General features: G+C 37.8%; 1 protein-coding gene across 4 annotated transcripts in view; it reads right to left on the reverse strand.

The window, feature by feature from the left end:
• Positions 1-27,985, reverse strand: part of Adgrb3 (adhesion G protein-coupled receptor B3) — a 767,297-nt gene that overhangs the window by 19,790 nt on the left and 719,522 nt on the right. For all 4 annotated transcript variants that reach the window (NM_175642.4, XM_017319555.2, XM_006495818.4 and 1 more), the window contains 5 exons: positions 24,912-25,010; positions 24,427-24,598; positions 14,168-14,263; positions 11,611-11,650; positions 6,500-7,143 (listed from right to left, as the gene is read on the reverse strand). In NM_175642.4, coding sequence (NP_783573.4) covers positions 6,500-7,143; positions 11,611-11,650; positions 14,168-14,263; positions 24,427-24,598; positions 24,912-25,010 — 1,051 coding nt within the window. The remainder of the gene's footprint in view (positions 1-6,499; positions 7,144-11,610; positions 11,651-14,167; positions 14,264-24,426; positions 24,599-24,911; positions 25,011-27,985) is intronic.

Below are 27,985 nucleotides of genomic sequence, written 5' to 3' on the forward strand. Positions count from 1 at the left end.
TCTTTTGAGGCTAGAGTTTGCTGAGACTGTGACCCACTTACGTGTTTATTCAAATGTTCTTCTGGGCCTTGTAGAAGGCCACTGTAAGGCATAAAAAGTGCTTAGAAATAAAGACAGTGTTTGCTTGTTTTGCATGTGTGTTCACATGTGTATACACAGGCTTCTGGGTGTGTACGCATGTATGTGGAGGCTAGAGGGCCTCAGCTGTCCCTCAGCTACCGTGTGTCATTTGGTTTACTTGTTTGCTTGTTTGTTTGTTTGGGGGGACCGGGGTCTGTCCCTGGTCTAGATTTCACCGAGTATGGTTGGGCAGAGCTCCAGGACCTTGTCTGTTTCTATCTTCCCAGTATTGGGGTTATACACAGGTGACACTACACCTGATCAAGGATCAAGGGGCTGAAATGAAGTCCTCACACCCTCAATGCAAGCTCATTCCTGACTGAGACACGCCCTCAGCTCTGACCAAAGATTTAAACAATGAGAATCAACTAAGCTTCTTGATTTTTTTCTTCACAAATAGTTGGGTAAGTTTTAAGAAATGCTACATGTAAAATTAAAACAATCCAATGTGATGTTGATTTGTGTGTGTGTGTGTGTGTGTGTGTGTGAAGACATAAACCATTCTGTCTATGTAGCCTTCACTTCCAGGTAAGTTGAAACACACCCTCCTTTCCTGTGCAGTACTTAAAAGACGTCTTTCTTCCCTTTGCAGCTTCGTTTTTGCAATACTCCACTAAGAACTCATCCCAATTGCATTATGCTCTTAATACTCCATTAAAATTCTTGTCAAAGGCCTCTAATGAGCTCCATTTGGACAAACAGCAAGGTCAATTTTCCACCCTCCTCTCTCTGGCCTCTCAGAAGCTGTAGAAAGTTAATCACTTCCTCATTAAAGCTCTGCCTTTTTCTTGCCCCTCCTCTCCCTCCTTTCATTCACTGCGGCTCCTTTTGAAACCTCTGTTGCTGCCGGTGAATGCCCATTCTTTCTAAACGTGTAGCTGCTGAGGTCTACTCCATCCTATATGGTTTCATGGATTACATGGCTTATCCCTTAGGCTTTATTCCCACCTTTCAATATGCAAATATCCCCTTTTACGTGGTCTTTCTCATCACTGACAGTTAATAACTCATCAGCCAAGACAGAGGCTTAGAATTGTCCCTCCTTTGTGTGCATCCCTCGCCTTACATATTAAATCCACTGATGGGTTGCCTATTTGATCTCTAAAAGGTCTGTCTGTCTATCCCCTCTTTGTCACCCACACCTCCACATCTCTAGTCCCTTCTTAGCTACAGAGCTCCAGCATTTGGCAGAGAATCTATCACAATAGTGTGCAGTTCTCCAAAATTCTCAGTTAATGCTTGAAGGAGTGTAATATGATAGCCCCAGAATTCAAACCAATGTGGCTTTTGTTTTATTGTTATTGCTTTAAAGAATAGCCTGGGAGAATTTGAATAACCAACCAACCTAAAGATATAAAGAAAACCACTCCAAGTAGGCAAGTTGGCAGCTAAGAGAATCAAAACAATTTATGAGGAAGCCATATCTTTTACTGATAGAAGGGAGAAATTCTTTAGGATGATTTAATAGTGAGGAAACGTGCCATGGTCATGGTCCCAGGCTACTGAGAGGGCCACTTATTGCATATGTGCCCAAAGGGGCTTCCACACACAACTCTTGTACAATAATGAATAATTTCTCAGAGGGACTATGTCATTATTTGTGTCACTGAAAATTAAACTGGACAAGACACTAGAAGAATCACAGCAAGTAATGAATTTCACTGACTAATGAATGGCAATATGAATGCCATTAAAAGTTTCTATTATAGGATGAGCAATGGACTCACTCACAGGGAGAAGAGCTTTGATAACAAATCCATTAAAAATAGCTGTGGCAATGGAGTCTGGGAATAATTAATTATCTGAAATGGCTTTTATTCGAGCTAATTTTGTTTGTATGTCTGCATAAAAGATAAGATTCTCTAATCCAGGAACAAAAACAAAGCAATAATGGGAAAGTTTTCCTTTTACCAGGCCAACATGAGAAATTATAGATTATATGTACAAAATGAAATGTGGTTTCTGCATGGGGTCAATTTTTGATGTTTTCTGTTTGTGACAGTGCTTCCTGGTTCCTAAGTGAGACTATAACATTCTGTGTACGTTCTTGACTATTGATTTAGCAGTATTTAAGCTTCTTCAAAGACATTCCAAGTGTGATACCAATGATATGATCACAATACAGCCTTACATCTGAAGTACTCCTTACTATCATCTTCAAAGGCTTTTCATGTAATTCGATCCTAATGCCAGACACGAGGGAAGCACCACTGCAGTGACATCATCACTAAAATATTGGGGAACCATTATGCAGAGTGCTCTGTACTCCATATCCAGCAGAAAACCTATGAAGGTATCTCTCCACCCACTGACCAATGCAGTGAGACCATCTGAGGTCCTCTCCACATAGGGAGATACTTTGATGCACGTACGCCCTCAGAGGAGCTGGAGTAACACAACTTTCTGTAGGTAGTAAAATAATGTTGTGCTATACCGCATAACGTTTTGTTCACTTTGAAAATGGTTTGTTGATAAGTGGCACTCAAACAAGACTTGGTGAGAACACAACAAAAGCCACTCCTGCATTATATGAGGTCAAGACGTTCCTTAAGAACTCCAGGGATTGGCAAGCTGAGAAGCCACACAGGGAACCATTAGATGACCAGTGGATTAACAGAAGAAGCCAAGGGACCCCTAAAATGGTTGGACAAAGGATGATGACAATGGGACTTTATCTCAGGAGTGGGCATCTGTCAGAAGCAGGAAATGCATGGAAACTGCAGCACAGACCAATGCCAAGAGCAGAAATAAAGACTAGCTCTTTCCCCAGTTTCCATCTCCCTGCCAAACCCAGACTTTCCTGCTGGCCGAATCCAGCCAGAAATCAGTGATACGTGACCCATGCTAACCCTCAGTGATCAGGGAAAGGGGGTAAAGGATGGGTCATGACCAAGCAGATGCAGAACACACAATAGTCACAAGTTGTTCCGTAGATATCAGTGCTTCAGACTCAGAAAATGCTGGTCAACGTTGACTAACAATATTGCACATGGACTTTTCAGAGGCAGCACTACAATCCTGAAGTCGTGCTGACCTGCCCTTTAAACATATATATCATTTCAATTATTCATCGAGAAATTCATAAAATGTATTGATCATATTCACTCTCCACTTCTCTCTCTAACTCCTCCCAGGTCCTCAGTCTTCATTCCCTCTCAACTTCATATTTTCTTCTCTCTTTTCATAGCCCCTGAGACTAATTTGGGCAACCCATAAACTCATGAGGGTGGGACCAGCCACTGGACCAGAGCCAACTGACAAGGTGGCACATCCTTAAATAAAACTGACTCTCCATCCTCTAGAAGCCACTGACTGTCAATAGCTCTTCAGCTATAGCTCAGGACTTATGAGCGCTTCCATGTTAAAATGCTGACTGGCTTGTTCTCATGTAGGTCTTATGTGAGCAACCACAGCTGCTAGGAATTCCTGAATGTAGCAACCCTGTCATGTTGAGAAATCACTTGCCTTTTTGTAAACAATAATGAACTTATAATTTTTAGACAGCAAATCAAAAGAACTGCATTCTAAAGCTTAAATTTGGGATCAGGGTTAGAGTCATGATATATCCTGGTCATTGTTCACCAATTCTTCTTCCATATACATCATGAACCTGATATATTTTGTTATCTGAAGGTGAATATTTAAAGTGCTGAAGGCAGTGTTATCTTCATCTTAAATAAAGCAGTCGTAGGACATCTTGGTCTGGATCATTTATGAAAACTCAAATTCTAAAAATTTTTAGAATTGCTTAACAGGCTCATTCTGGGAAAGAACAGAGTTAGGGCAATGCTGTGTAACAGAAATAAAGACAGAGTGTAATAAAGGGCATGGGAAAAATCTAGATACTCTTTTGTGCCAAGGAACTCCGTGAATATCTTAAACACTTACACCCAATAATTGGGGGTTAGCAGAGCACACTCCCATGGAGGCTGGAGTCCTTTCTGCTGGCACTGTAGCAGTTGGGAGCCTCCCCCTCTCTTTGTTGCTTCTTGCTTACTTAGATGAAAGCTTCCACCCACTCACCCACTCAGGTCTCTTTGGCTTTCTTTTTTTTTTTTTTTTTTTTTTGTACCTCAACTTGTGTCTTGCATGCAGTTTTCTCGTGACTACTGTATTCTGTGCTATCAACTAGCGGTGTTTACCACCCTCTTCTTCTTGTCATCTCTTTTGGAGAAAAATGCCTGAGTTCATGGCCAATCTCCACATTCTAGCCACGAATAGACCATGCAACAGCTTGTCATCTTCTGCTGTACCAGTCTGCCAGGTTGTGAGTTCCTACATAGTTAACCTTGTTTCATTCGGAGGGCCAAAGACTTAGATGGACTTATTACTTAGACATTGACTCCTTGAACAAATGCTTTTACTTGAAGATTATAACAACTTGTCTAAGGGTTGGGAAGATTAATTAATTCATCCTTTTAAGGTGATTTGAGAATCTGTTAACAAGAACCTCTATAAAAATCCTAAATTTTATTATCCATTGTATCATGTATGTATGTATTCTCTATCAGTTATTTCCCAAAAGGTCACCTAAGCAGTTACTATTAAACTTTTTTTTAAATGGGGAACTAAATTTTATTCTGAATTCTGAATTTCCTTTTCAAAATATAAGCTTTGTGATCTCTAAGTAATTGAAATGCAGATCTTTTGTTTGACACAAACACATATGATTTTTACGGTTAAAATAACATACAAATGATGTTGATTAAAAATAGGGATATAAAGGTTTGAAAAAATTACAAGGTGAACTAATTGATACTTGGAAAATATACTTTGTTGTACAGATACACAAAACAAGATCAATAGCTATATCAGTTGGTTTCTGGGTCTTAAATGTAAAACATATTCACAACACCCAAATTATTTTAGTGAAGTTCCATTCGAATTTCTACAGTAACTTTAAGATAATCATTACATAGGAAAAGCTTCCATATTTTCATTATTACTTTTGATATTATATTCATATATATATTAAATTCTCTTAAAACCCTTTGCAATTTTATATGAATATTTTGTAGCTTATGTGGTCATTATTGTAATAGGCACATTAATATCTCTGAGTTAGGATTGAGGTAGCAGTAGCAATTTTATTAGTTAAGAAAAATGGATTCTTTTGTCCAGAGAGGATGCCTGCTACTCTAGAGTAGAATTTGATTTGCTGTCCCTGTCTATACCTTTGATTCTGAAAATGATTCTTACATGGATTTGTGCAGAAACCCTCTTCTGATTGAGGCTGATTCAAAACTTAAGACCCTTTCTTTCTGGAATCTGTTTATATTCTGGCTTTGGTCTAGAGTTTTCTTGTTCTACTTGAGAAAACTAGAATTATATACATTTCATCATCTGTTTTAATTTGGATAGAGTGAAATATATGGTTTTGAGAAATCTGAAGGAGCTATTGTCTTTGGGAATGTTTGAACCATAGATCATACATTATTAGAATAACTCTGATGAAAAGGCCATATAACCAATTACAGAGGTTTTTCTATAAATAGTGACTTATGCAACACACACATATGTGTGTGTGTATAAAACACATTATCATAATTGAGAGTATATATGATAAATAAGATAAATAAGAATACATGTGGTGTTTTTTTTATAGAGAGTATATACTAGGGTAGTGGAATGTGGCAATAGAAAATCAGGTATACTTCTTGATACCTACTTCTATAATCCTAGTACAGTAGGAATGAGGATGATAATTGTTAATAATGCTCTACTTCATTGAGATGAAAAAAAGATGAAAGTAGTTTACATTGTTTACTGCTGATGGCCTCATGAACGGCAAAGGCTGTTGTCTGGCTCTTAGTCCTGAGTCTTAGTATATTTAGAATATATACTTTGAGTTTTTAATAGTTAAAGACCAATACTTTTAATGGTCACCACTCTGTAGGATTAAGAACAAAACATTCATTCTGAATAATATTGATGTAACATAATACTAATTAGTTTATAATCAGTGTAGTGGTACAACCCACAGAAACGTCTCAACTTCATATTAACAGTCTTTTAAAAGAAGATTTAGATCTATCCTTGAATCTGTAACACAATCCAATTACTATTTTATGCTTTACAATGCCCTGTCATGTCAGGGAAACCTCAAGAGGCTCTGCTCTGTTTTCTTTACAATGTTCCACAAGAGTCCCATTATGAGAGAACTAGGGTTGATTATTACCTCAAACACGCTGGTAGCCTTTAAATAACATTTTCAATCAGCAGACTCAAATATACTACTAGAAAAATTGTCTGTCCAGAATCTTAACATAACATCAGAAACTGCCAAAACTAACAGAGATCTTCTCTAATCCCAATACCATGTGAATCAGCCTGTACACCCTTCAAATATCAAGGAACTAGTTAACCTCTTCTGACTCACCTCTAGAGAACTCATTGATATCGTTGATCCAGTTTCACTTCTTGACAGTCCCACATTATCATCCAACTCAGAGGCCATGAAATTCTTCACAGCTGTGCGAGGCTCAAAGGGTAAATTCTGCATATGTTCCTGGGGTGCAAGATGCTGATCTAAGTTCATATTAAACTGGTCCATTACGGGGGGATTCATATTGAATTCAGGGTTTACTTTGTAGTGTAATAGCCTTTCATGCGGCAAGGTTTCCATGCCAATATTCATCTTGCTCTCCTCTTTCATTGATGGCTGGGTGCTTACAGAACTTCTAGGCATCACAATATAGTCACTTTCCATCATTCGTTCTTGGGGGTGGACAATGTCCATATCGGCCCCTCTCAGATTGTCATCCGTGCATAAGTACACAGTTCTCCGCAGTTCAGTGTTCTCTTTTTTCAGACACGGATTGCTTAGCTCGTTCATACTCATAGGCATGTGCAGGCCTGTGGGCTGTTGAATGATGACTTTGGAAATGACATTTCCAGGCAATGTTGAGTAGCTTAGCCCTTCAGGGTTTGTTCCCTTTTCTTCCTCATCATCATTTAGAGAAATCCTGGAGAGTGTTCCTGTTATGGTTGCTGCGCGGCAGGGGCCGATATCCTTATGAAGCACTGCAAATTGGAGCAGGGTAGTTAATAAAAGCCTTTATTTCTTTTATCATTATATGATATTATTTATCTTCCTACTAAACACTCTCCTAATAAAGGAAAAGTAATCTTTTAACAATTTATTTATACTGTTTTTGTTCATGGTCCAGATTACTGAATTGTTATTGATGTTCTAATGGTACCAGAGATCATGAGTAGACCATAGCATATCTGAAATCTGATTAATTGGCTTTCTAAAAATTTCAATGTCCTGTCCTCAAGAAAGTTCTGCATTAATTTTCAGGGAAAAGGTAGATTACTAGAGAAGATTCCTCCATTTGTCTACCTCAAAGCATTTCCATAAATATATAGATATTGTTCATACATATATATAGGCTTTATTCTGAAGTTTTATAGAAGTCTTGTTCATTAAAAGAGCTCATTGAGAGCTGGATGTGGTGTCAAACACCATTAATCCGAGCATATGGAAGGAAGAGACAGACAGATCTCTGTAAGTTCAAGACAAACCCGCTCTACATAGTGAGTTTCACGACAGTCAACACTACATAGTGAGCCTCTGTCTCAAAATAAAACTGGGGCAGGATGGTCACCTTGCCTACAAATCAAAGCAACTAAAGCAGAAAATTTCACTATGTTGTGTAGTGTACTGGCTGGTTTTGTGTGTCAACTTGACATAGGCCAGAGTTACCACAGAGAAAGGAGCTTCAGTTGAGAAAATGCCTCCAGCTGTAAGGCATTTTCTAAATTAGTGATCAAGTGGGGAGGGCCCATTGTGGGTGGTGCCATCCCTGGGTTCTATAAGAAAGCAAGCTGAGAAAGACAGAGGAAGCCAGCCAATAAGCAACATCCCTTCATGGCCTCTGCATCAGCTCCTGTATCCTGACCTGCTTGAGTTCCAGTCCTGACTTCCTTTGGTGATGAACAGCAATTTGGAAGTATGAGCTGAATAAACCCTTTCCTCCCCAACTTGCATCTTGATCATGATGTTTGTGCAGGAATAGAAACCCTGACTAAGACATGTAGGAGACTATAAAACATTTGCTTTTGGAAGCATGAAAATTTTTCAGAAGGCTAAACTTTGCCTATTATTGTTTAAAATTTGAAAATATATCCATAATTGAGAATTAGCACAGAAGTTGAAAAATAGCTAATTATGGATATGTTTTTCTACTATGAAGAAATGAAGCTTTTAAAATATCTCAAAGCATAAACCACTCATTCAATACCCGCTATCTTTAGAGATGCTGTTATCTCTTACTGTTCTATTGTCTCTTTGTATCCTATACTATACATCATGTTAAATATTCACATTTTTTTTATAAATTCACAATGTGTCTGTAGATTTTCATGTTTTATATTATTATATCCTAAAAATTAAGAAATGTTTGTGCTTTTAGATGTTATTTCAAGATCTGGCATGGTGGTAGTAAGTAATCCCAGCACTTAGGAGGCTGTGCTGGTCTTGGCTACTTTGTGAAAGCAAAACCAACAACAAAATAAAACCTAAACTTCTTAAGATAATAAGAGAGCAGTAATACATCACAATTGTTAGGAATAATTATAAATGAAATATTAAAGGATGAACTTTGTTAACCAGCTTAGTAATAGTTGAAATGAAAACAATGTTTAAAGCATTTCCAAATTCTCAGAATAGTTTTAGTTCCTAACAAAAATTGATCCAAAATTAATAGCACTAAAACTTAAAGACACATGACAAGAATCTATTGTATTATATTGCAGATGGACAGATGTTTACACACTTTTATTAATAGATTGTAGACTACAAAGGAAGCCTTGGTAGTGAGTATTAGTTTCATAATCCAGATGCAAGATACATTCATCTTTTTACAATATGATCTCCATCTATTAAATATTTAAGAACCGAATTTATTTTTATGAAGCAGTGTCCACAGTATGTGAGAGACAAGCCTGCATCTTTGATTTGCTTAAGATGTACACAAGCCTTGAATGTGGACCTCCTACACATGACAGCGATGCTGAAGCGGTGCCTTTGAGAGAAATTAATCAAGTTGTGAAAGGCAAAACAAAAATGAAAATCAAGCCACAGAGAAAGCAGCCTGAATAACTAGAATAAGCAGATGTATACTCCAGCATCTCCTGAAGCGGTTTCAAAGTTCAGAGCAGACTGCTCATAGCCCATGAACTGAGACTTTAAAGTTTAGTACATTTAACTGAGTATGCAGAAATCTCTTGGAAGAACTCTGAAGAAAGCTGCTGACAAGCTCAACTGGAAAAGAGCATTGGCCAAAATGAAAACAGAAAAGTAAAAATATTCTAAATTGTTTCAGAATAATACATTGGTGCTGGTCTGTGTTTAAAAGGCTGAACCCCCTTAGACTCCAGTGCAGACTGGGAAAACTGGAACAAAAGATGGCATTGTGTGTGCTGAAGGGCTGGGAACAGCATCTCTGAGAAGAAGGTCTGACATGAAGATTTTCAGCCCTCGCTATGCATCAGAGTAATTTGAATGGCTTCTAACAACCTTGGTTACTGTGTTCCAGTACCACAGTTTCTGACCTAGAAGGTCTAGGTAGGTCCTCAGAAACTGCATTTCTAGGAATTTCCAGGTGAAGCTGACTCTGCTTGTTTGGGTACCACACTTTGAGACACATTGGTTTGATATGAATGTCTGTTATGGAAAAGACAAAAGCATTCTCATTCTTCCCAGTCAAGAACTCTTAGGAGTACACGAAGAGAGGCAGGAAAGCTAAACTGAGGATAGACAATTAGGTATTAAGCAGATACCTAATTATTAAAATAAGTTTAAGCCTCCCGACACAGCCAATTTATACTCTATAAATGGGGAAACACGCCATGGCGTGTAAGTTTTAGAAATCACAGTGGATGGATAAGCCGAGGGAAATTATTTTGCCACCTATCTGTTGAACTGGCAGGTTCATGCAACTAAACACTAGCAAGATTATGTCTTGGCCACATTCTGTTGGGTCTTTTTTTCCCCATACAAAAAGATATTTCCTGTTTCTCTCACAAGCCTACTATGGGTTGCCAAATAATAACCTCTAGCTTACAAGGGCTGTGACCATGCCCCACCCAGAGTGTTTTGATTGAATTCAAGAATACAGGATTAGTCTCTGATGTGCTTGTGATTATGGCAAGAAATATGATTTGACATTTGCATAGATTTTAATGGTTCTGAGTTGAATCTGAAAGCAACACATAGGGGAGTCTGGAAGGTAGGAGGTGGGTGCCTTTCCCAGCCCAGTAGGCTGTTGTGACATTTAACTCCTTTATAGATAGTTGGGAGAGAGACAGAAGGTTCTATATCAAACATTCAATGGCTATACAATCTAAAACTGATGTTATCATGAAAGAAGTTAAGATGACAGCTAACAGAGATAAATGCCCAGGTTTATTTTTTTCATCCAGGAAAACATACCAGAAGCCCAACTTTTACATAATCTTAGAAGGAGAATCCTGACAGCACCTATAAAACATCTGAGGGGTTTTAGATGACAGGCTGGTGCTTGCACTGAAATATAAATCAGATGTGAGCACATCAATACAAGTAACTAGCCAGCAGTGATGAAAGCTGGATGGTGATGCAGATAATGTGCGCACTATAATTTAAGTTTATTGACAAATTAGTGGCTATTTTCAGCACTAGGCCTAGAAGACGCTACTAGAAATGAATGATGATACAAGGCTGTTAAATCCAGAGGCAAAAATAAATAAATAATAATAAATAACCCCCAGAAAGCAAAACAAAACAGGACAAAACAAACAAACAAAAACACTCAGATTGATGATATTTGGTTTTAAATATTTGGATACTCAGATGATATATATATATATATATGTATATATATATATATATATATACATATATATATATATATATATATATATATATATATCTTCCATTTTTTTATGAAAGAAGGCAGCGTGGAGAATGACAGGTAAAATGTAAAATGTGCTACACTTTGCTGCATTTGGAAGACTATTTCACAACAATAGAAAAACATCCAAAATAGAAAATGTGATTTTCTTTTAAACTCATAAGCCCTCTTTCTTCTTTAATGAAAAACTAGCTACTGGCTAGAGAACAGAGAACATTAACACACACGCACTCACACACACACACACATACATACTCATTGGTAGTCCATCCATCTAGTGATTCATAGTTTATATATGATAAACAGAGAGGCTACAGTGACTTGCCTTTCAACTGCCCTTCTTCATACAGATGGAAGTTTAAGGCATGTCTAGTGCTTTCTGCTGCTATGGTACTCTCAATAATCCATCCTTTATTTTTTCTCATCTCTCACTCCTTTCCTCTCCCCCCGCCTCTATACAGATAGTTCCCTGATGTTAGAGTGATTCTCACTGGAAGATGCTGCTAGTCACCCACATGAGTGGGATGTTCAAAACCCACAAAATAAGCTCGCATCCCTACAAATTATATCTTAAAGATCAAAATACTCTTACCTGATCGGCAAGCAATGTCTACGTCCTTTTCAAAGTCTGTCTGTAACAAGAAATAATAAGGCATAGAACCATCATTTAATGAAGATTGCAAATGGTTTTAATATTCAAATTATCTGAAGGTTATACATTTATAGCTAGCCCCATATATATTTTTGTGCAAAACAATACTCTCAGGGAATTAGAATTTCCTAGAGACAAAATGGTCTATAAAACACATGGAAAATGACATCGTTTTGATATGGTAACATAATTCCCCATATGAAATGATAGAATTTTAGCTGGGACTGGTGATTCCAGCGGTAAATCTTGCTACTTAGGAAGATGAAACAAGAGTACATATCTGAGGCCTATCTGAGCCTGAGAATGGCATCAAGGTCCAGGAGACCAGGCTCAATCTCAAAAGGTTAAAGGTGGTGGGAGAATGTTCGCCTAGCATGCCAGTGGCCCTGAGTTCAATCCCCAGTATTGAATAAAAATGGCAGTGGTAGTTTACACTTGTAGTTTGCATTTGGGCTGGGGAAAGAAGAATCCTAAGTTCAAGGTCATCTTTGGTTGTACAGTGAGGCTAGGCTAAACTACATGAGGCCTTATATCAAGAAAAAGAAAAAGTGAGGGTTATATAACTCAGTGGCTAAGTTTGCATAAGCCACACAGTATCTTGGTTTAAGCTCTAGTGGTACTTCAAAAACAAAACAAAATAAAACAGGACCAGAATTTTAAAGCAATAGCCTAACTTTAATAAAGCAACTAGAAGGCACACTATTAGAAAAATCCTTAAATAAATGTCTTTGAGTTTTGTATTTCAGGCTTTCAGTTTCAGCGTGTTGCCTGTGATACAATATTCTATGATGCAGCTTTGCTAATGTCACAATTCTACAGAACTGCATTTCTGCTACTGTGACCAAATGCTCTCAGGCGCAGATATTAAAACTGATAGATTAACCACTATTCGCATGGCCCAGAATCGTCTTGATGCTGATTCCACTGTTACACACATTCTTATTTTAAGCAAACCATCTGTCTTTTTTTTAAATGGTAAAATCAAGTTAACCTGTTGTAAGCAACTTCTGTCAGTCATATGTTTGTCCTTATTAATATTAATTTTAAATTGCATTATTATTGTTGTTGTTGTTATGTACAGACACACATACTGCAGTGCACATGTGGAGGTCAGAGGAAAAGGCTGTGGGGTTGGCTATCTCCTTCTAAGTTAAAATGGGTCCCAGGGATCAAATTCAGGTCACCAGGCTTGTACTGTACATGCTGCTATCTGCTGCATCACCTGGTCAGCCCTCCATCAATACCTTAGAGACTTTTAGGGCTATCTGAATTTTAAAAGGAATTGGTTACTATTTCTCATTCTTTACCTGCTAACATACTGCTTTTTATGTTTCCTAGTCCAAACACAAATGTTAATACTAGGCCAGTTATGCTTCAGAAAACTCATTCCTATTCCATCTCCGTTCTGTTGGTGTTGTTTGGCTGTCTGATGTTCTGTTTTGTGTTGAGATGGGTTCATGATAGGTAGTTCACAGTGTGCTCTTGAGCTGGGGTTCCTCTTAGCTCTGCCTCACAGCGCTGACATTCCAGGCATGCACAGCAACTCCCAACTCTGTTTTGATGATAGCAATTTTATCTCATTTGTAAAGTCTGACAGTGTACTTGTGCCTACAGCAGCAGTGACCCCAGTGGTACTCTGGGCTCATGTACAATCTGGACATGTCACTGGGCAGGTGCCCTTTCTTATGTTTTATTCCCCTGGTGCTTTCTTTAGGCTATATGGGGAAAACACCATTACTTGGGGCTACCTGTACATATTCATAATTAACAAATCTGAGTTGCAGCTCCTCTGTGGATTCTAATATTCAAGTAAGTCCAAGTTGGGGTAGGAAGCATAATCAAAACCTGTTTTATAAAACTATTAAAAATTACTAAAAAGAGAGAGAAAGAGAAAAAGCACAACACACACACAGACACACATACAGACACACACACACACAAAGAACAAAACAAAAAACACTAAATGTGAAAGTCCACAGTGCTTCTGTGTAAAAATCATTATCTTGAATTCTAGACTAGATGAAAATACTCCTCACTGTTGTCTGAGACACCATTCTAAACACTCATCGCTACCAACAGCAGACCCTTGATTCAAAGGCAATCCAAGAAGAACAGTCAGTGGTCATCAAAGTACCAAGTCTTTACCGAATTCAAAAGTTTGTTTTATTAAGTGCGTGTGTGCATGTGCGTGTCTGTGAGTCCCCATCCAGGCATGGGGGGAACACAGGCAGCCAGAGGAGGGGATTAAATCCTTGGAGCAAGAGTTATGAGCAATCATGAGCTGTGGATACAGGTGCTGGAAACTGAGCTTAGGTCCTTTGAAAAGGCAACAAGGCCTTTTAAGCACTAAGTCCTCTCTCCAGTTCCCAATGTATTAGCCATAATGACCTAAGGAGAACTTGTAACTTTATACTATTTTATTAACAAGGAGTTTATTATATATATTCTTGAGAAACCATGACTTTATTTATCAACCAGAAGGAAAATAAAAGCTCACCATGATTTGAGCATGTCCATTAGGAAAAGAACTTGAAGAATCAGCATTGATTGGATCCTGGCAGTTTCTCAACCGGCATCTAAATGCATCTTGAACCTGTGGGGAGGAAAAAAAAAACATTAATTTTCATTTTTCTCAATAATAACTAGAGACTGTCCATATTGGCCATCAATTATGAGAAAACACTTCCTTTGCTGGTATGGTAGAAGACTCACTTTGTTACCTGTTGGTTTACCTGTTTGTTTTTGAGATAGGCCTCATTATCTATCCCTGGCTAGCCTGGAATTGGTTATATAGATCAGTCCTTCCTTAACATCCTATGCGGTTCTGGATGCAGCATGAACATAGCATAAGAGATTTCTGAGAACTCTACTTTAATTGTGGTACTACAAAATCTCAATAGAGGCAAAGAGCACTGATTGTTTTCCTTTTCCACGACACTTCAGCACCAGAACACACATCCTTCTTCCAGTGGCCCCTTAGGCCTCTCATAAGTTCTTGATAAATTTGTTCATAGGGGGCTACTTATCCAAAATCTATGGTCAAGTCATTTTTTTAAAAATCCTTCATCTGACTTCATGTGTTTGATAGTCTCCTTCTCATCTATTACAATCTGTTCTATTGTTATCAGAAACATAGCTGATGTTGTGTTTTCCCTATAGGGAAGCATTATTATAGAGACGACAGGGTAAGCACGTATGGATCTTTGCTTTTGAAAAGCACAGCTCTATAACCTCCTGTCTCAGTTTGGCTGTGAGATGCGTATAACACATATGTTGGCCAGGGAACAAACAAATGTAAACCAAACAGAACAGAACGGATCAAGACCTGGGTCCATGAATTTGTCTTTTTGTCTCCCTCCTACATAGTTTTGAGTCATCAATACTCTCCCCAAATTGCAATTAGGATCTGGGATATGGACCTGAGTAGTCGCTACCACAAACTACCCTGCCAGCCCGATAATGAGATCTGCCCGATGCCTTCTCCCTACCTAGGTTTTCTTGCCTTGTGGTGCAGTCAATTTCTGTGAAGTGGGACTGAGAGCAGGTGTCTTCTGATCACTTCTATTCTATGATGCTAATATTGCTAATCTCAGATTCTTCCAAAAGAATGATCGGTTCCCAGATACATTTCTTGGCTCAACACAATGAGAGTCCAGCTGCCCTGAAATCTATTCTGATTCCTTTTTGCGAAGACCCAGATGAACAGGAGAAGCGAATCATTCAGTTTCTCTCAGCGAAGCAGACAAGCCTGGGACGGAGCAATGCCTCTCTCATCCTAAATATCTCTGGGAAATTCCTTTTTAGATCAAGGAGTCATTGTAGATTATAAAAGGACACAGCAACAATAGAAAATTGGCAATGAGTTCAGTGTTTGCCGGGTTCTCATTATTTTTCGCTTATTCATAAGTCTGAATGAGCTAAACGAATTATTGTTTTTCTTTTTTTAAAAAAAATATCCTATAAGCCATTGTCAGAAAAGCAGGTCTATGCTAAAAATCTGTTTTTACAAGGTGTAACAATAATTAAAGAACAACTTATAAAGGAAAATAAACATTAGGATCATTGCCTTTTGGGAGTTTGTTAAGAGAAGATTTCTTTCAAAGCTCTTTCTGAATACCAGCATACACAAAACCTAAAACACTGCAGTGGGAATGAAGGTCCTCATGTCAGCTGTATCAGGGAATCCCCTATTTCACTATCACTGTCTTCTTCATGTTTCTAATTGGGAGGTGCTTTGATGGATAACTATATTTTGTTATGATAAGAACATCATCAAAGGGTTACCGTGTTGGAACATGGAATTTTGGCTGACCTAAATATGTGTTCCTGGTCCCTGGTCAGTTATATTTGGCTCTAGAACAAACTGTTTCTTATCTCCTTCAAAGGAAGAGGGCTGTGTGTCTCCACTGACAGTAGCAATATTAAGCACCAATTTCACTGGTCCTCACTAAGTGTTCTTGATTTCAAAGCCATTGTCAAATAGTTGTCAAAGATTTAGTGGCTGATATTAAAATAAGGAAAAGCAAAATCTGTAAATTTCTCTTCCAAATTATCGTCTGGTGGATTGATATAGTTACAAAATCTCTCTCTCTCTCTCTCTCTCTCTCTCTCTCTCTCTCTCTCTCTCTCTCTCTCTCTCAAAACATACACTTAGACCACATAAAAATCAATACCTTAACTGAAAAACTTCCAAACATGACAGTGGGTTAAGGGCAAGTCTACCCTGGAGAGTGACATCAGCTTTATCAGTCAATGTAATCTTACAGAGGTAGAAGACAGAAAAACACCCAAATTTTCCACTGTGTTTAAGGTCATTTTAAGGTTTTAAAGAATTAGATTCGAAGACATTTTTAGTGGAGAATTCTCATTCATAAGGATTTGAGGGGAAATTTTATTTGATTCCAAATGCTTTATTTGCTTTTTTTTTTTTTTAATCTAAAAACACACGGAGGCTATCTAAATGGATTGGCATTAAATATTTGCTCAACACTGTGGGAGGAAATGATGAGACAAGATGCACAGGGCTCATCTCCTTACCACAGAGGAGCTTAAGGGAAGATAGTATCTGAACAAGGTTCTAGTCACTTGCAAACATTTTGATAATTGAATTTTCTAGCAGGTAAACAGGGGGTTTTATCCTTAGTGAATGAATATAAATTATACCCATGAAAAACAGAAATCGTTTGAAATTCAAGTTCTAGAGAAACAAAAATAAATAGCAAAGAGAAAACAAATAGGTCATTCTATGCCATACTAAAATTAAAGTCCCCCTGAATTTCCTATGTCAATGTTATATTTATAAGGCTAGGCAGTAAATGTCCTTGGTTTACTATTAATGAAAACCAATTTCTTACTTAACAGTTTTATTTAAAGTTTATTATTAGATATTATCATTACAAATCTGAGCTCCTGTGAAATTAAATTTCAAACCCTCTTTGGAAGCTGGTAAACCCAATTTTTAAATGAATCCGTGGGGGAACAATGAAATATTTAACATTAATTATGTCACACTTCTTATCTAGATTATAAAATGTCTTCTCTGTGAAATATTCTGAAATAGGTCTGTCATTCTAAGTGATGATCAGATAGGCCTAAAGGTAAGATAGAATAGCAAGGAACAGATATATAACTAACTATAAAATATTTAGGGGACGTTAAGGGAGTCTGATAGTCTGTAGTGAAATCAAGAGAAGGAGATAGACAGAGACATCTTTAAGAATACAGTGATAGCTATCAGCGCTGTGTGTATTTAAGTTCCAAACCACAGCTAGGGGCGGCTCGTTTTGCAGTGGTATCAGTGACTGGAGACTCACAGTTGAAAAAGGATATAGAAGTCTTCTGTGACAAGCCTTAGCCTCATCTCCACCCCTCAATAGAGTGACAGTCTGAAAAGGAAACTCTCAAAGGCGGGTGTGATAAAAACATGAGAAAGATGCTCGCTCTCCACAATCAAGGGTTTCTGGTGGGGATGCAGATAGGGAAGGACTCAGTTTCCTTGAAAGGGCTGGCTACTGAGAGTTTGACCATGCTCAAGTGAGTATATGGGAAACACAAAATACATACATGCATGCATGCTCGCTCGCGCGCGCGCGCATGCGTGCGTGCGTGTCTGTGTCTGTGTCTGTGTCTGTGTCTGTGTCTGTGTCTGTGTCTGTGTCTGTGTCTGTGTCTGTGTCTGTGTGTCTGTGTCTGTGTCTGTGTCTGTGTCTGTGTCTGTGTCTGTGTCTGTGTCTGTGTCTGTGTCTGTGTCTGTGTCTGTGTGTCTGTGTCTGTGTCTGTGTCTGTGTCTGTGTCTGTGTCTGTGTGTGTGTTCTTTTTCTTTTGGGAGGAAGGGGTCCACAAGGGTGGGAGAAGGACCTAGGAACATTGGGAAATGAGTGTACATGATGTGAATTTTCTAAATAATCAATAAGAATATTATGTTGGAGAAAAGTGCCTAGAAAGGAATTAGTCTTTCTCCTGGATGAAATCTTAGTTCTTAACAGTTTGCAGGGGAATGTCTTCCTCCTGTCTCTCCCTCACCGAGTGCAGCATTTGGGTTTTCTCAGCAGCAGCAAGCTGAGGGCTTCTCAATTGGTCTTCACTCCAGAGACAGCTGGCAGAGAGTCACTGTGCAAAGTCCATGCCAGATTTAGAAGTTGCAGGGGAGGAGCATCCAGCACCATTGGCCGTGTTACAAACCCCACAAGCCTCGCAGGGAAGACTTGCACAGTTTGAAACAGGCTCTGCATTTAGCTGCTCAACTGCTCAGACCAAATCTTCACCTCTTAGAAAATAAGACAGTGTTACCTCGAGCTACTCTTCATGAATTCTTGTGAACTCCCAAGATCATTTTAAGTCAAGTTTTAACCTTGTACTAAATTGTTATTATTTTTGTGGATATACATACATACACACACACATATATATTCTATGTGTTTTCTTAAGTCTTATGTCTACAGTCTCATCTGTTGTTTCATTCTTGAAAAAATGGCACAGATATTTTCAACATAATATTCTATTTTATATTTAATCATTAATGAATAAATGTCTTAGTTTTATCAACACTATGCAATTGACTTAACTAATACAAGGGATTTCACATTTAAAAAATAATTACTGGACTTTCTCCTCATGAAATAAAACAAGCAAACAAAAAGGAAGTTTTGTTGTCTGCTATGCAATGCCAGGTTCAGAGTACATTCTCAGATTCCAGCCCTGATACACCTTTACTGGGTTTCCGTAGTGCTGGGGGATATACCAACTGCTAACTGAAATTCCTATGCTTTTGACCTACAAATTAGTTTTTTTAATGTCCCTCTTTGGGGCACACGGAAACTTCTTTAGATGATCTTTCAAACACACGGTCTGAAAAATGTAGCAGCGTTCCTTTCGTGTGCAAATGTGAGGGGTGGAGAGAAGAGATGCTAGACACCATGCCTTACACCTTCACAGAAGGCTCTCATTCCAGCCTAGAACCATGGCCTCTGAGGCAGACAGGTTTGCGGTGATGCATAGAAGAGCAAGCTCATGCTTAGATCGAGATAGGTGACAGACTTGAAGATAAAACCATGTCTCTTGCCTAAAACTCCTCCTCATTCCAGGACACCACCACTCTGGTTCTATCTTTTCAAATGTGCTGAACAAAGATTGAACTTTTTCAAGCCAAAGAATGAATAGGAAAAAAAAAAGACATTTAAAAAGGGAATAACTAGATATGTTTTCATCTTATCCCTTTAGTCAGAACACGTTGGCTCCCTATACTAGTATAACAGAGCTGGAAGGCGAGAATTTGAGGATCGAAGAGGAGGGAAGTGGGAGCTGCCTGTCAAGCTGCCAGTGTCCAGAGCCTCTGCTCACCGGACACAGCGGCATGATGCTGATCCCCAAAGTTGGGGGCAGCTGGAAGGAAATGTGACTGGAGGAATTTAGAGGAACCATAAATCACAGTTGGGTGCTCCCTGGCAGGCATGGCAGGGTATCAAGTTGTGTCTTAGGCTCCCTATGTCTGAACTTGTTCACGGAAGCCTCCTCTTCAGCTAGATTTCACAGCTTCATTAACCTCTTGTGCACCTGGACACACAAACGGATGAAGACAGAGAAGGATGCAGATGTTCCTTGTATAATTGGGATTGGGGCATCCTGGGAAAGCCTAACCTAGAAGCTGCAAAATTTACACATCCTGGCCCAAGAAGCTGGATGCAGAGTGGGGTGAGATGGTGGTAGGACTAACAGCATGGTCTCCTAGGCTGTGTCAATTCCACGCTTCCTGCCAAGGCTTATTTTGTTGCTCCTTGTCATTCTCCTACTTTAAGGCACATGCTTTGTTTTACTAAAAACAAAACAAAACAATGAAATCTTCAAATGATTTTCTTTTGGCATTTTCCATCCGGTCTGAGAAGCAGGACGGTGGTAATGCATGATTCAATTGTCTCCTAATCCATGTGCTAAGTGTCTGCCTTCCAAGAAAAGTGTTCCAATCAAGCCCCGAATCCTCTCCACATTTGGCTACTTACTAATGCTGGAAAATACATTCACCATTTTTCAGATACCATTTGGATCAAGTAACTGTAACCAAGGCCACCTAAGGCTCTAACTAGAACTCTGATATGAGGGGAAGAGAGAAGAGGGAGGGAGGGAGCCACACTATCTATGTTCATTTTAAAATTTTTCCTGAAAAAATTGCTTCACAGGGTTGAATGAACACTTGAGGCCTTATTTGGTACAGCCTGACCTTCATGCTAGAGCTTGGGAGAGAGAGAGGAGAGAACCCAGGCTCTGACACTAATATTGTGGAACGGCCACAGGATGTACAGGCAGGCATGACAAGATCATCCACATAGGGCTCAAATTTTAAGCACCCTTTTCTCTTCTACTTAGCGGCAGGGTTTTATTGTAGCTTATTTTGTAGCACAAGCTTGTTATTTTCCCCATCTGACATCAAGCTGTAAGATTGTCTTAGAGTCTGGCACAGCCAGAGACAGAGATGAGAAGAATGTGCAGGGACCAAGAAAGTGGTTTCCTAGCAACGGGAACTATTTCAAAGGTTTCATAACTCTTGTGTAGTTTCATTTCCATAGCAATGAGGAGAATAGTAAATAGTATGTGTTCTTATCTGTTCAATCCAAATGAATTCTAATCAGCAAAAGCAGGAAATATCTGCTTGTTCTACTAGATACAATTTGATTAGGTAGAAAACATTAGTGTCTGGGCTGTACATACTATTTTGTGATCAATAAGATACCTAAATATTTTAAAACATTTTTCTTCAATCTTTGTTTTGTTTTGTTTTGTCTTCTGTTTTCCTTAGATACCTTTGCTCAAACGACTCAGAAAAACAAAGGTATTTTAGAAGAAGCAACTATAATGTTAAGCAAAAAATGGTATTCAATACTGTTTGCCAGGTCTAAAGATCAAGGGCAGCTATTTAGATAGCCAGTTTTCTTATTATAAAAATAAATAGATGGCTCAGTGGGTCACTATTTGCTTTGTAAGCACAAGGAACTGAGTTGAATTCCTAGTGCCCATGTAAAAGAACCAGCACAGCTCTAAACCTGTGATCTGCTCGTGGAAGAGCAGGGAGCAGAGGCAGGTTTCCCTAGAGCTGATTTGCCAGTTTATCTAACCAAAGGGAGAGCTTCTGCTCTCAAGGAGTCTTCTCAAGGCATTGAGGCAGAGAACGCCAGAGGACTGAAGCCCTGCTTTGGTCCACATCTGAACACATAGACAGTAGCCTTGCACATTAGCATGTACCACACCCATACAAACACGTAGAAGTTGAGCTGTTAGCACCAGTGCAGTCATCTCTCCCTTCCTACAAGATCAGACATTCTTTTTCTCTGAAAATTGAGATCACCAAATGCAAAATCACACCTAAAATAATCTTCTGTTTATTATGTTCTAAATGCCATAATTATGGTCTTTTATTCCTCCTTAAAGTAGAAGGTTATCTTTGTAAAGAACTACAAAGATGTTCCAACTCAATATGAGTAAGAAGAGCAATAACTAAAACAAAACAAAGCAAAACAAAAGAGACAAACAAACAACAACCCCAAATTATGTTGGTGTGTAAAAAATAGACAGAAATAAGAATATGTATGTATCCGGTCTATACGGAAAAATTATTTTTTAACATTGGTTGCAAATTTTCAAGAAAGAAAAAATCCATATAAATTATATGAAATTATTCTGAAAAAAATAGCAGAGAAGCACACAGGTGAGAAGCAATAAAGACAAACTCTATTCCTAGGTCTCCTGGGGATTATCGGTGACAAATTGTAAAGAAAGAATTTAAAAGCTACACATTACAACTCAGTATTTCATACACACTTTGAAGTCTACATTGGTGTATTTTAAGGCAATGTATTGACAGGGGGAACAGAGGATCTGGGAGAGTGTTTCTTTTCTCATATACTATATTCGGTGTTAGGGCAACATGGTCACAATACAAGCCCAACCCCCTGCCAATGTCTATAAATACACAAGTAGATTTGAAAGACTATTTGCTTTCAAAGAATTGTGCTATGATGTATTCCATGTGATGTATAATATACTTTAAGTAATAAATGTTTTAAAAATTCTCAGCCCTTTAATAACAAAATTTCTCTTAGGAATTCTGAAGATTTCTGAAGATCACTCATTGAAAAATATATGTATTTTAGCAAGTTTACAGACTATTTGTACGGTTCAATGACCAAGGAAAGAGATAAAACTGCAAGAAATATGTTCATTGTAGTGTTAGGAAAGAAAGAATGCTATAACAATTCACAGTGAATTTATCTGTAATATAGTTACTCAGTTTTAATTTTCCACTGAACAGTATCAGAGGAAATGGCCGTGCTTTTGTTCCTATGAGAGAGAAAACATGTATTTACAGATATCTTACTTAGTAGAAGTATTTATTTTATGATTTGACTTAATTGCACTTAAATCGAGTTTTTGACAGTTAATAGTCTGATTAAAAAGCACTGAAAGTTTTGATGGGTCTCAAAGATTTTTCTGCCAAATATTTTTCTCCCAGCAAGTAGCAAAAATTTGATAATGAGCCATCATAATATCTGTCACTTAGAATTCTATTTATTTTTGAGCACAGCCTAACACCACCTAAAAAGAGATATGGGCTGGGGATGTAGCTCCAGGGATTGAATGCTTTCCTAGCATGCACAAAGCCCTGGGTTCAATCTCTAGCACTACACTACTACAACTACTAAGTTGGAAGTTAGCATAGGCTACATGAGACTATGTCTTTAAGAAAAGATAGAATAAATGTAAAGTACTTGTCTATTTCTTAATAACTAGGGTATTAATTTCTTCTGAAAATTGAATGCACATATTTCTTGCACCTTGCTTAAAGCCAGCAATAGCCCATCCATAATTGTCAATTGAAATGGCTCGGTGCCTATTAATTTAGAAGAATTCTGTTAAAATTATTAGAGGAGTGTTAATACAGATGATCCACAAGATAGTCATAATTGGAAAAGAATATAATCTAAATTATCATTCAATTTCTTTTTAACCTTTATTACTTTTCTATATAAAGAACTTGATATTTGGGAGATTTTATGAGTGATATTTTAGGTTTTAAAAAAAGGTGAATAAGGCTTTACAGTTGTAAACTACTTTAGATTTTGAAGCAGTGAAATATCTTCCCCTTGCAAGATGAAGTCACACTTCATCTGTTTTCATGGGTTCCCATCCTAGAATATTCTTAGAATACACCTGTGAGTTTACTGATGACATCTGTGCCTTCCCGAAATAAGGCAGAAATACAGTTCTTCCTACCCAATAAATCAGGTTAAGGCCTCTTGCTACCGTCATACATCCTTGTAAAACAATGGGGTGTGTGCTCAGATACACACATTTTGTGATTTGTACAGCACAATAAACTACTCAGACAAGCTAGCTGATGCGAGCAGTCGACTGTTCTCAAAATCACTCCCCTGGCGTGGTATCAGCATGTTCAATGGTTCCTCACTCATCCCCACGGTAAACAGTGCAGTGACTCAGAAACCTGTAAATATTGTGTCAGTGCTCACAAGCACTCAGAATCACTTTCACCCTGGTTGGAAAACAATATTTTATCCCTTGGCAGCGCACATCTGCAGTCTTTCCTTGTCTTACATGAGTATCTATAGTGGCAAGGAGTCTTCCTCCTCCTTTTGCTGGGAATAAACTTGAACTGCAATCCAGGGGTGTGCTGAGACTGCAGGCATAGGGTACTTATGGACTGCTACTACCTGCAGTGTCTTTACCATAGGCAAGAACTGTAGTTGTTTACATAAACGTCCAAATCTAAGTCATTCCTGTTTAGTTGCTTTAAGATGCAATATATTTGCATGTAAAGTAAGTCTAGTTAATGATAGGACTGAGGATCTGTTATGCGCAGCCGCATCAATGTGGAGGAGGCCAGCAATAGTATGGGATGCCTATCACCAGTGCCATTTAAAGGATGCCTACCTTACTCTGTCTCCCTCTTGCTTCTCCAGCATCCCTGGCTCACTCCTCTGTCTTGAGTCTGGTCTTTCTGGCCCTCAGCACCTCTGGATGTGGGTTTCCTTCTACAAACCCATGTATTTCAACCTAGCACTGTACTGAGTGTCGAAGCCTCATGAATTTTGCCTTAATGCTCCTTTTATGCTTTGACTCTTAAGCCATTGTCAGTGGAGAAGATGAACTTAGTCTGAAGACTAAGATTACAATTGAAGATCTTGTTGGTTAATTATGATACACCTTCCTTCTTTTCCTTATCTCGTTTTACAGAGGAAATCTATGTCTCACCTCTCTCCGAAGAATGCAGTGGACCATGACTATCACAAAGCCTTGTAATGAATCAAACACGGCAAAAAGTATCTGAAACAATATGGAGCGTTTATCTGTCATGGCCAGAACTGCAGACATCCATGTCAGAGCCAGAAGCGGTAGCACCACACAGGAGCTCCAAAGAGAGGCCCTGTTGAAAGGGAAAAGAAAGCGACATGATGTAGTTGCATGTCACGCTCCAGGCCATAGCCACCCCCTCCCTCACTCGCTCTCCCACAAAGCATTCTTGTGTGTGGCCCCAAGACCATTAACTTGGAAACCATAGAGTGGATAACCCTTGAGAATTTTACTTATCATTTATGGACTGGCCCACAGTCATTATAGAGGTAGTTCTCAATTGAAAATACTCAAATATTAGCAAACACAATTTTTTCCATCATAGCATTTTCTCACATGCACGGTAAAGATTTGTAACAAAGAAGATGTAAATTTTTGAGACTAACATGGCGTTACTGGCGGTGGTGGCTGACAAAGCTGTTGTAGAAACTACTCCACACTTGGCACATTTGAGCGTCAGACCGCTATGAGGCTCACTCATCTGACTGCAAACAAACAGAACACCCACAAAAAAGAACAAAAATATTGAATTGTCACCAAAAAAAGTTGCAGATGCAAGTTAGTTTTAAAATACGATTTCATGCAGAAAGAGTATATTTATCAAGGATGAACATTCCAGATCATTTTACAGATGCAATTACACCGTTTATCACCTCTGCAACATTCACCTGCTAACAATGTGGGCCTTGGGAGCATGCAAAGTATGTTTCCATCAGATATATTACAGATGCCCCTGCATCTGTAAACTACAACAGACTAACACATTGGGTTAAATAGATATATGTGCTTGCATAGACATAGAGTTATAACTCTTTATTCAGATCTATGGTAAATAAACATATGGGGACTCCTAGTTTAAAAGATTTGTATTGTCATCTGAAGAAGTTTCACATGTCAGGAAGACCTCTAAAAATATGAACATTTATGGCAGGCAGTCTAAGAAAGTAAGGTCCATGTCATGTATGTATTCAAATGTGAGCAATATATCTCTACAGATTCTTATTTTGAAATTTTTATAGCACCGCATATGTTCCAATTATAAGGTGATCTGAACATAGGTGCTGATAGAACTTGATGAAAGAATATCTAATCATAAAGACACTTGATTTCTGCAGTAATAAAATATATTTATCATACTAATTAAGTTGAAAGTAAGAAGCTTCAACCATGCAACATTTAACAGCGTATGTTTCCCTAAGACATTTTGCAGGCAAATTCATATTCAAATAATATAGATCTTATCTATTGTTTAATGGAAGCAAAATGAGGCTACATAGAGAGACTTTCCATAGATTTCCCTTGCAAAATTGTTCCCTGAAACATTATGTGTTTATGAATATATAAACCATGTAATTAAATTACTTGAATCAAACTTCAAAACACCTTGAAATAATTTTCTGTTGTGTACTTCTATATTCAATTCCCACATAGTATTTATGTCTAGAAAATGTTTGCGCTGGACATTTCTCAGTTAATGTTATAGTAGAGCTGTATAATAAGTGGTAGATGAGAGAATGCTTGATTTCATTTAAATGGGTGCACTCATTGGTAAATAGTTCTTAGACGGGATAATAATCCTGAAATACATCATACATTGATCAGCAGATCTCAAGGAAAAAAATTAAGGTTTTGCAGTTAGGTTGTAAATTGCTCACCTCACTGATATAACAAACCCCAGGTTTTGGGTCACAAACGCACTTGTACACCAACTTGTAATAACATGTGTAGTTTACTCTGTGAATGTGTAGTTTACTCTATGAGCTTGCCATGTCTTGTTCTTAGTATAGGGCCTGGTCCAGTTTTCTCATGGCTACACAGATTTATCTTCACTCATCTCCAAAGGCTCTGATTAAAGGGACCCAGAAACCTGACCTTTTTAAAGCTTCACAGGTTGATCTGACAATAAGCAGGAATGACCATGACTGCTATAAGCCTACACTTGAATCTTTTTCTTGTTAAGCGTAAACACATCACTATTAAATGGCATGTATCCATCATTTATTATTTCATTTACAACAGGAGATAAGTGTGCCTTGGGCATGGATGTAGCTATTTTGCAATGTAAGGGTACTTTTTCTTTGGGCTCTGAGACAAAATTGAATAACCAAAGATTACTAAAAAATACTTTTGGTAACTACCCAGGTTAACAAGTATATTAATCCCCAAAACATGACTGAAGTATGAGATTTTCTGATAAATTTAAACCGAGGTTCCAAATACTTAATTGTCTTTATTTGAGATTTGTAGCGAGCTAAAAGGCTTACACATACTTTACAATAAGCCAATTGGGCAACTATGACATACCATGGACAGGAATGGCATAGAGTGAAATATCCAGAAAAGTCTATTTTTTTCCTGAGCTTATGTGACCTGTAAATAAATCAATGAAATGTGGAAGACATATGCTCTAGATTCTCAATTGAGTTCTTGCAATGTGAACTAAAAGGTTTCTTTGTCATTAAAGAAATTATAGATTGATCAAATTATGTCTGTGTAATGATGCAACAGGAGTTGAATTGCCTATATCCTTTAATAAATGCTCCTGCATTGCGTCATCTGTCTGTCTGTCTGTCTGTCTGTCCTGTTATTACCACAAGATGTGAAGTCCACTGCTCTGGTTCCCTTCTTAATTCTTTCTGTTATTGTTTAGAAAAGTTACTTGACTATTTTATTATTAATATTGAACAGATTCCCTGAAAAGAAAATATTCTCTACTTTAAGAAAGTTCATTCAGTATATAAATGGCTGTGCTTAGCTCTAAGTTCCTTGATTTCAAGTAGATATGACAGAGGCATTTAATACAGAACACAAGAAAACCCTACTGTTAAAAAAAAAAAAGAAAGAAAAGAAAATACAACTTCTGTTTTAAGATGTCCTAAAGTTTTCTTTTTATATGTTTTTGTCTTAAGATGTACATTATAATTTATCTTGTTTTTAATTATTGCCACTTAGTATTTTATATAACATATACTATTATTTTCAATAAATTATACTTGGTAAGCATACTTTATGTGTTAGAAAGCTTTTAATATAGTTTAGATGTTACACAGCTTGTCAAGCTTTTTTATTATTTATTAAACATTTATTCATTCATTCCTTTATAAATATTTATTGAGCACAAAAGATATGCTTAGATACCTCTAATAACGAATTGCAAAGTATAAAAAAATCAATAAATTTAGAAATAGAAAAAAATGGAAGAATGAATACCTTGACCCAATATTCTACTATAAATAATGTTATCTAGTTTCAGAAAATATGCTCTCTCTATATATGCTTATATAGATATATTTATATGTATATATTCAGCCGACCTGAAATAACCAACTTTACAATTAGTGAAATCAATTATTAAGCCAGTCAGCATCAACTACACTCTGTGTGCTTTCTCAGTGCATTTGATTAAACTCCTCACTGATGTCTTTATTACTCTCTTAGCTGCTTCTCTGAGGACTAAAAT

This window comes from Mus musculus, chromosome 1 (assembly GCF_000001635.26).
Source record: "Mus musculus strain C57BL/6J chromosome 1, GRCm38.p6 C57BL/6J".
Taxonomy (NCBI): Eukaryota; Metazoa; Chordata; class Mammalia; order Rodentia; family Muridae; genus Mus; species Mus musculus.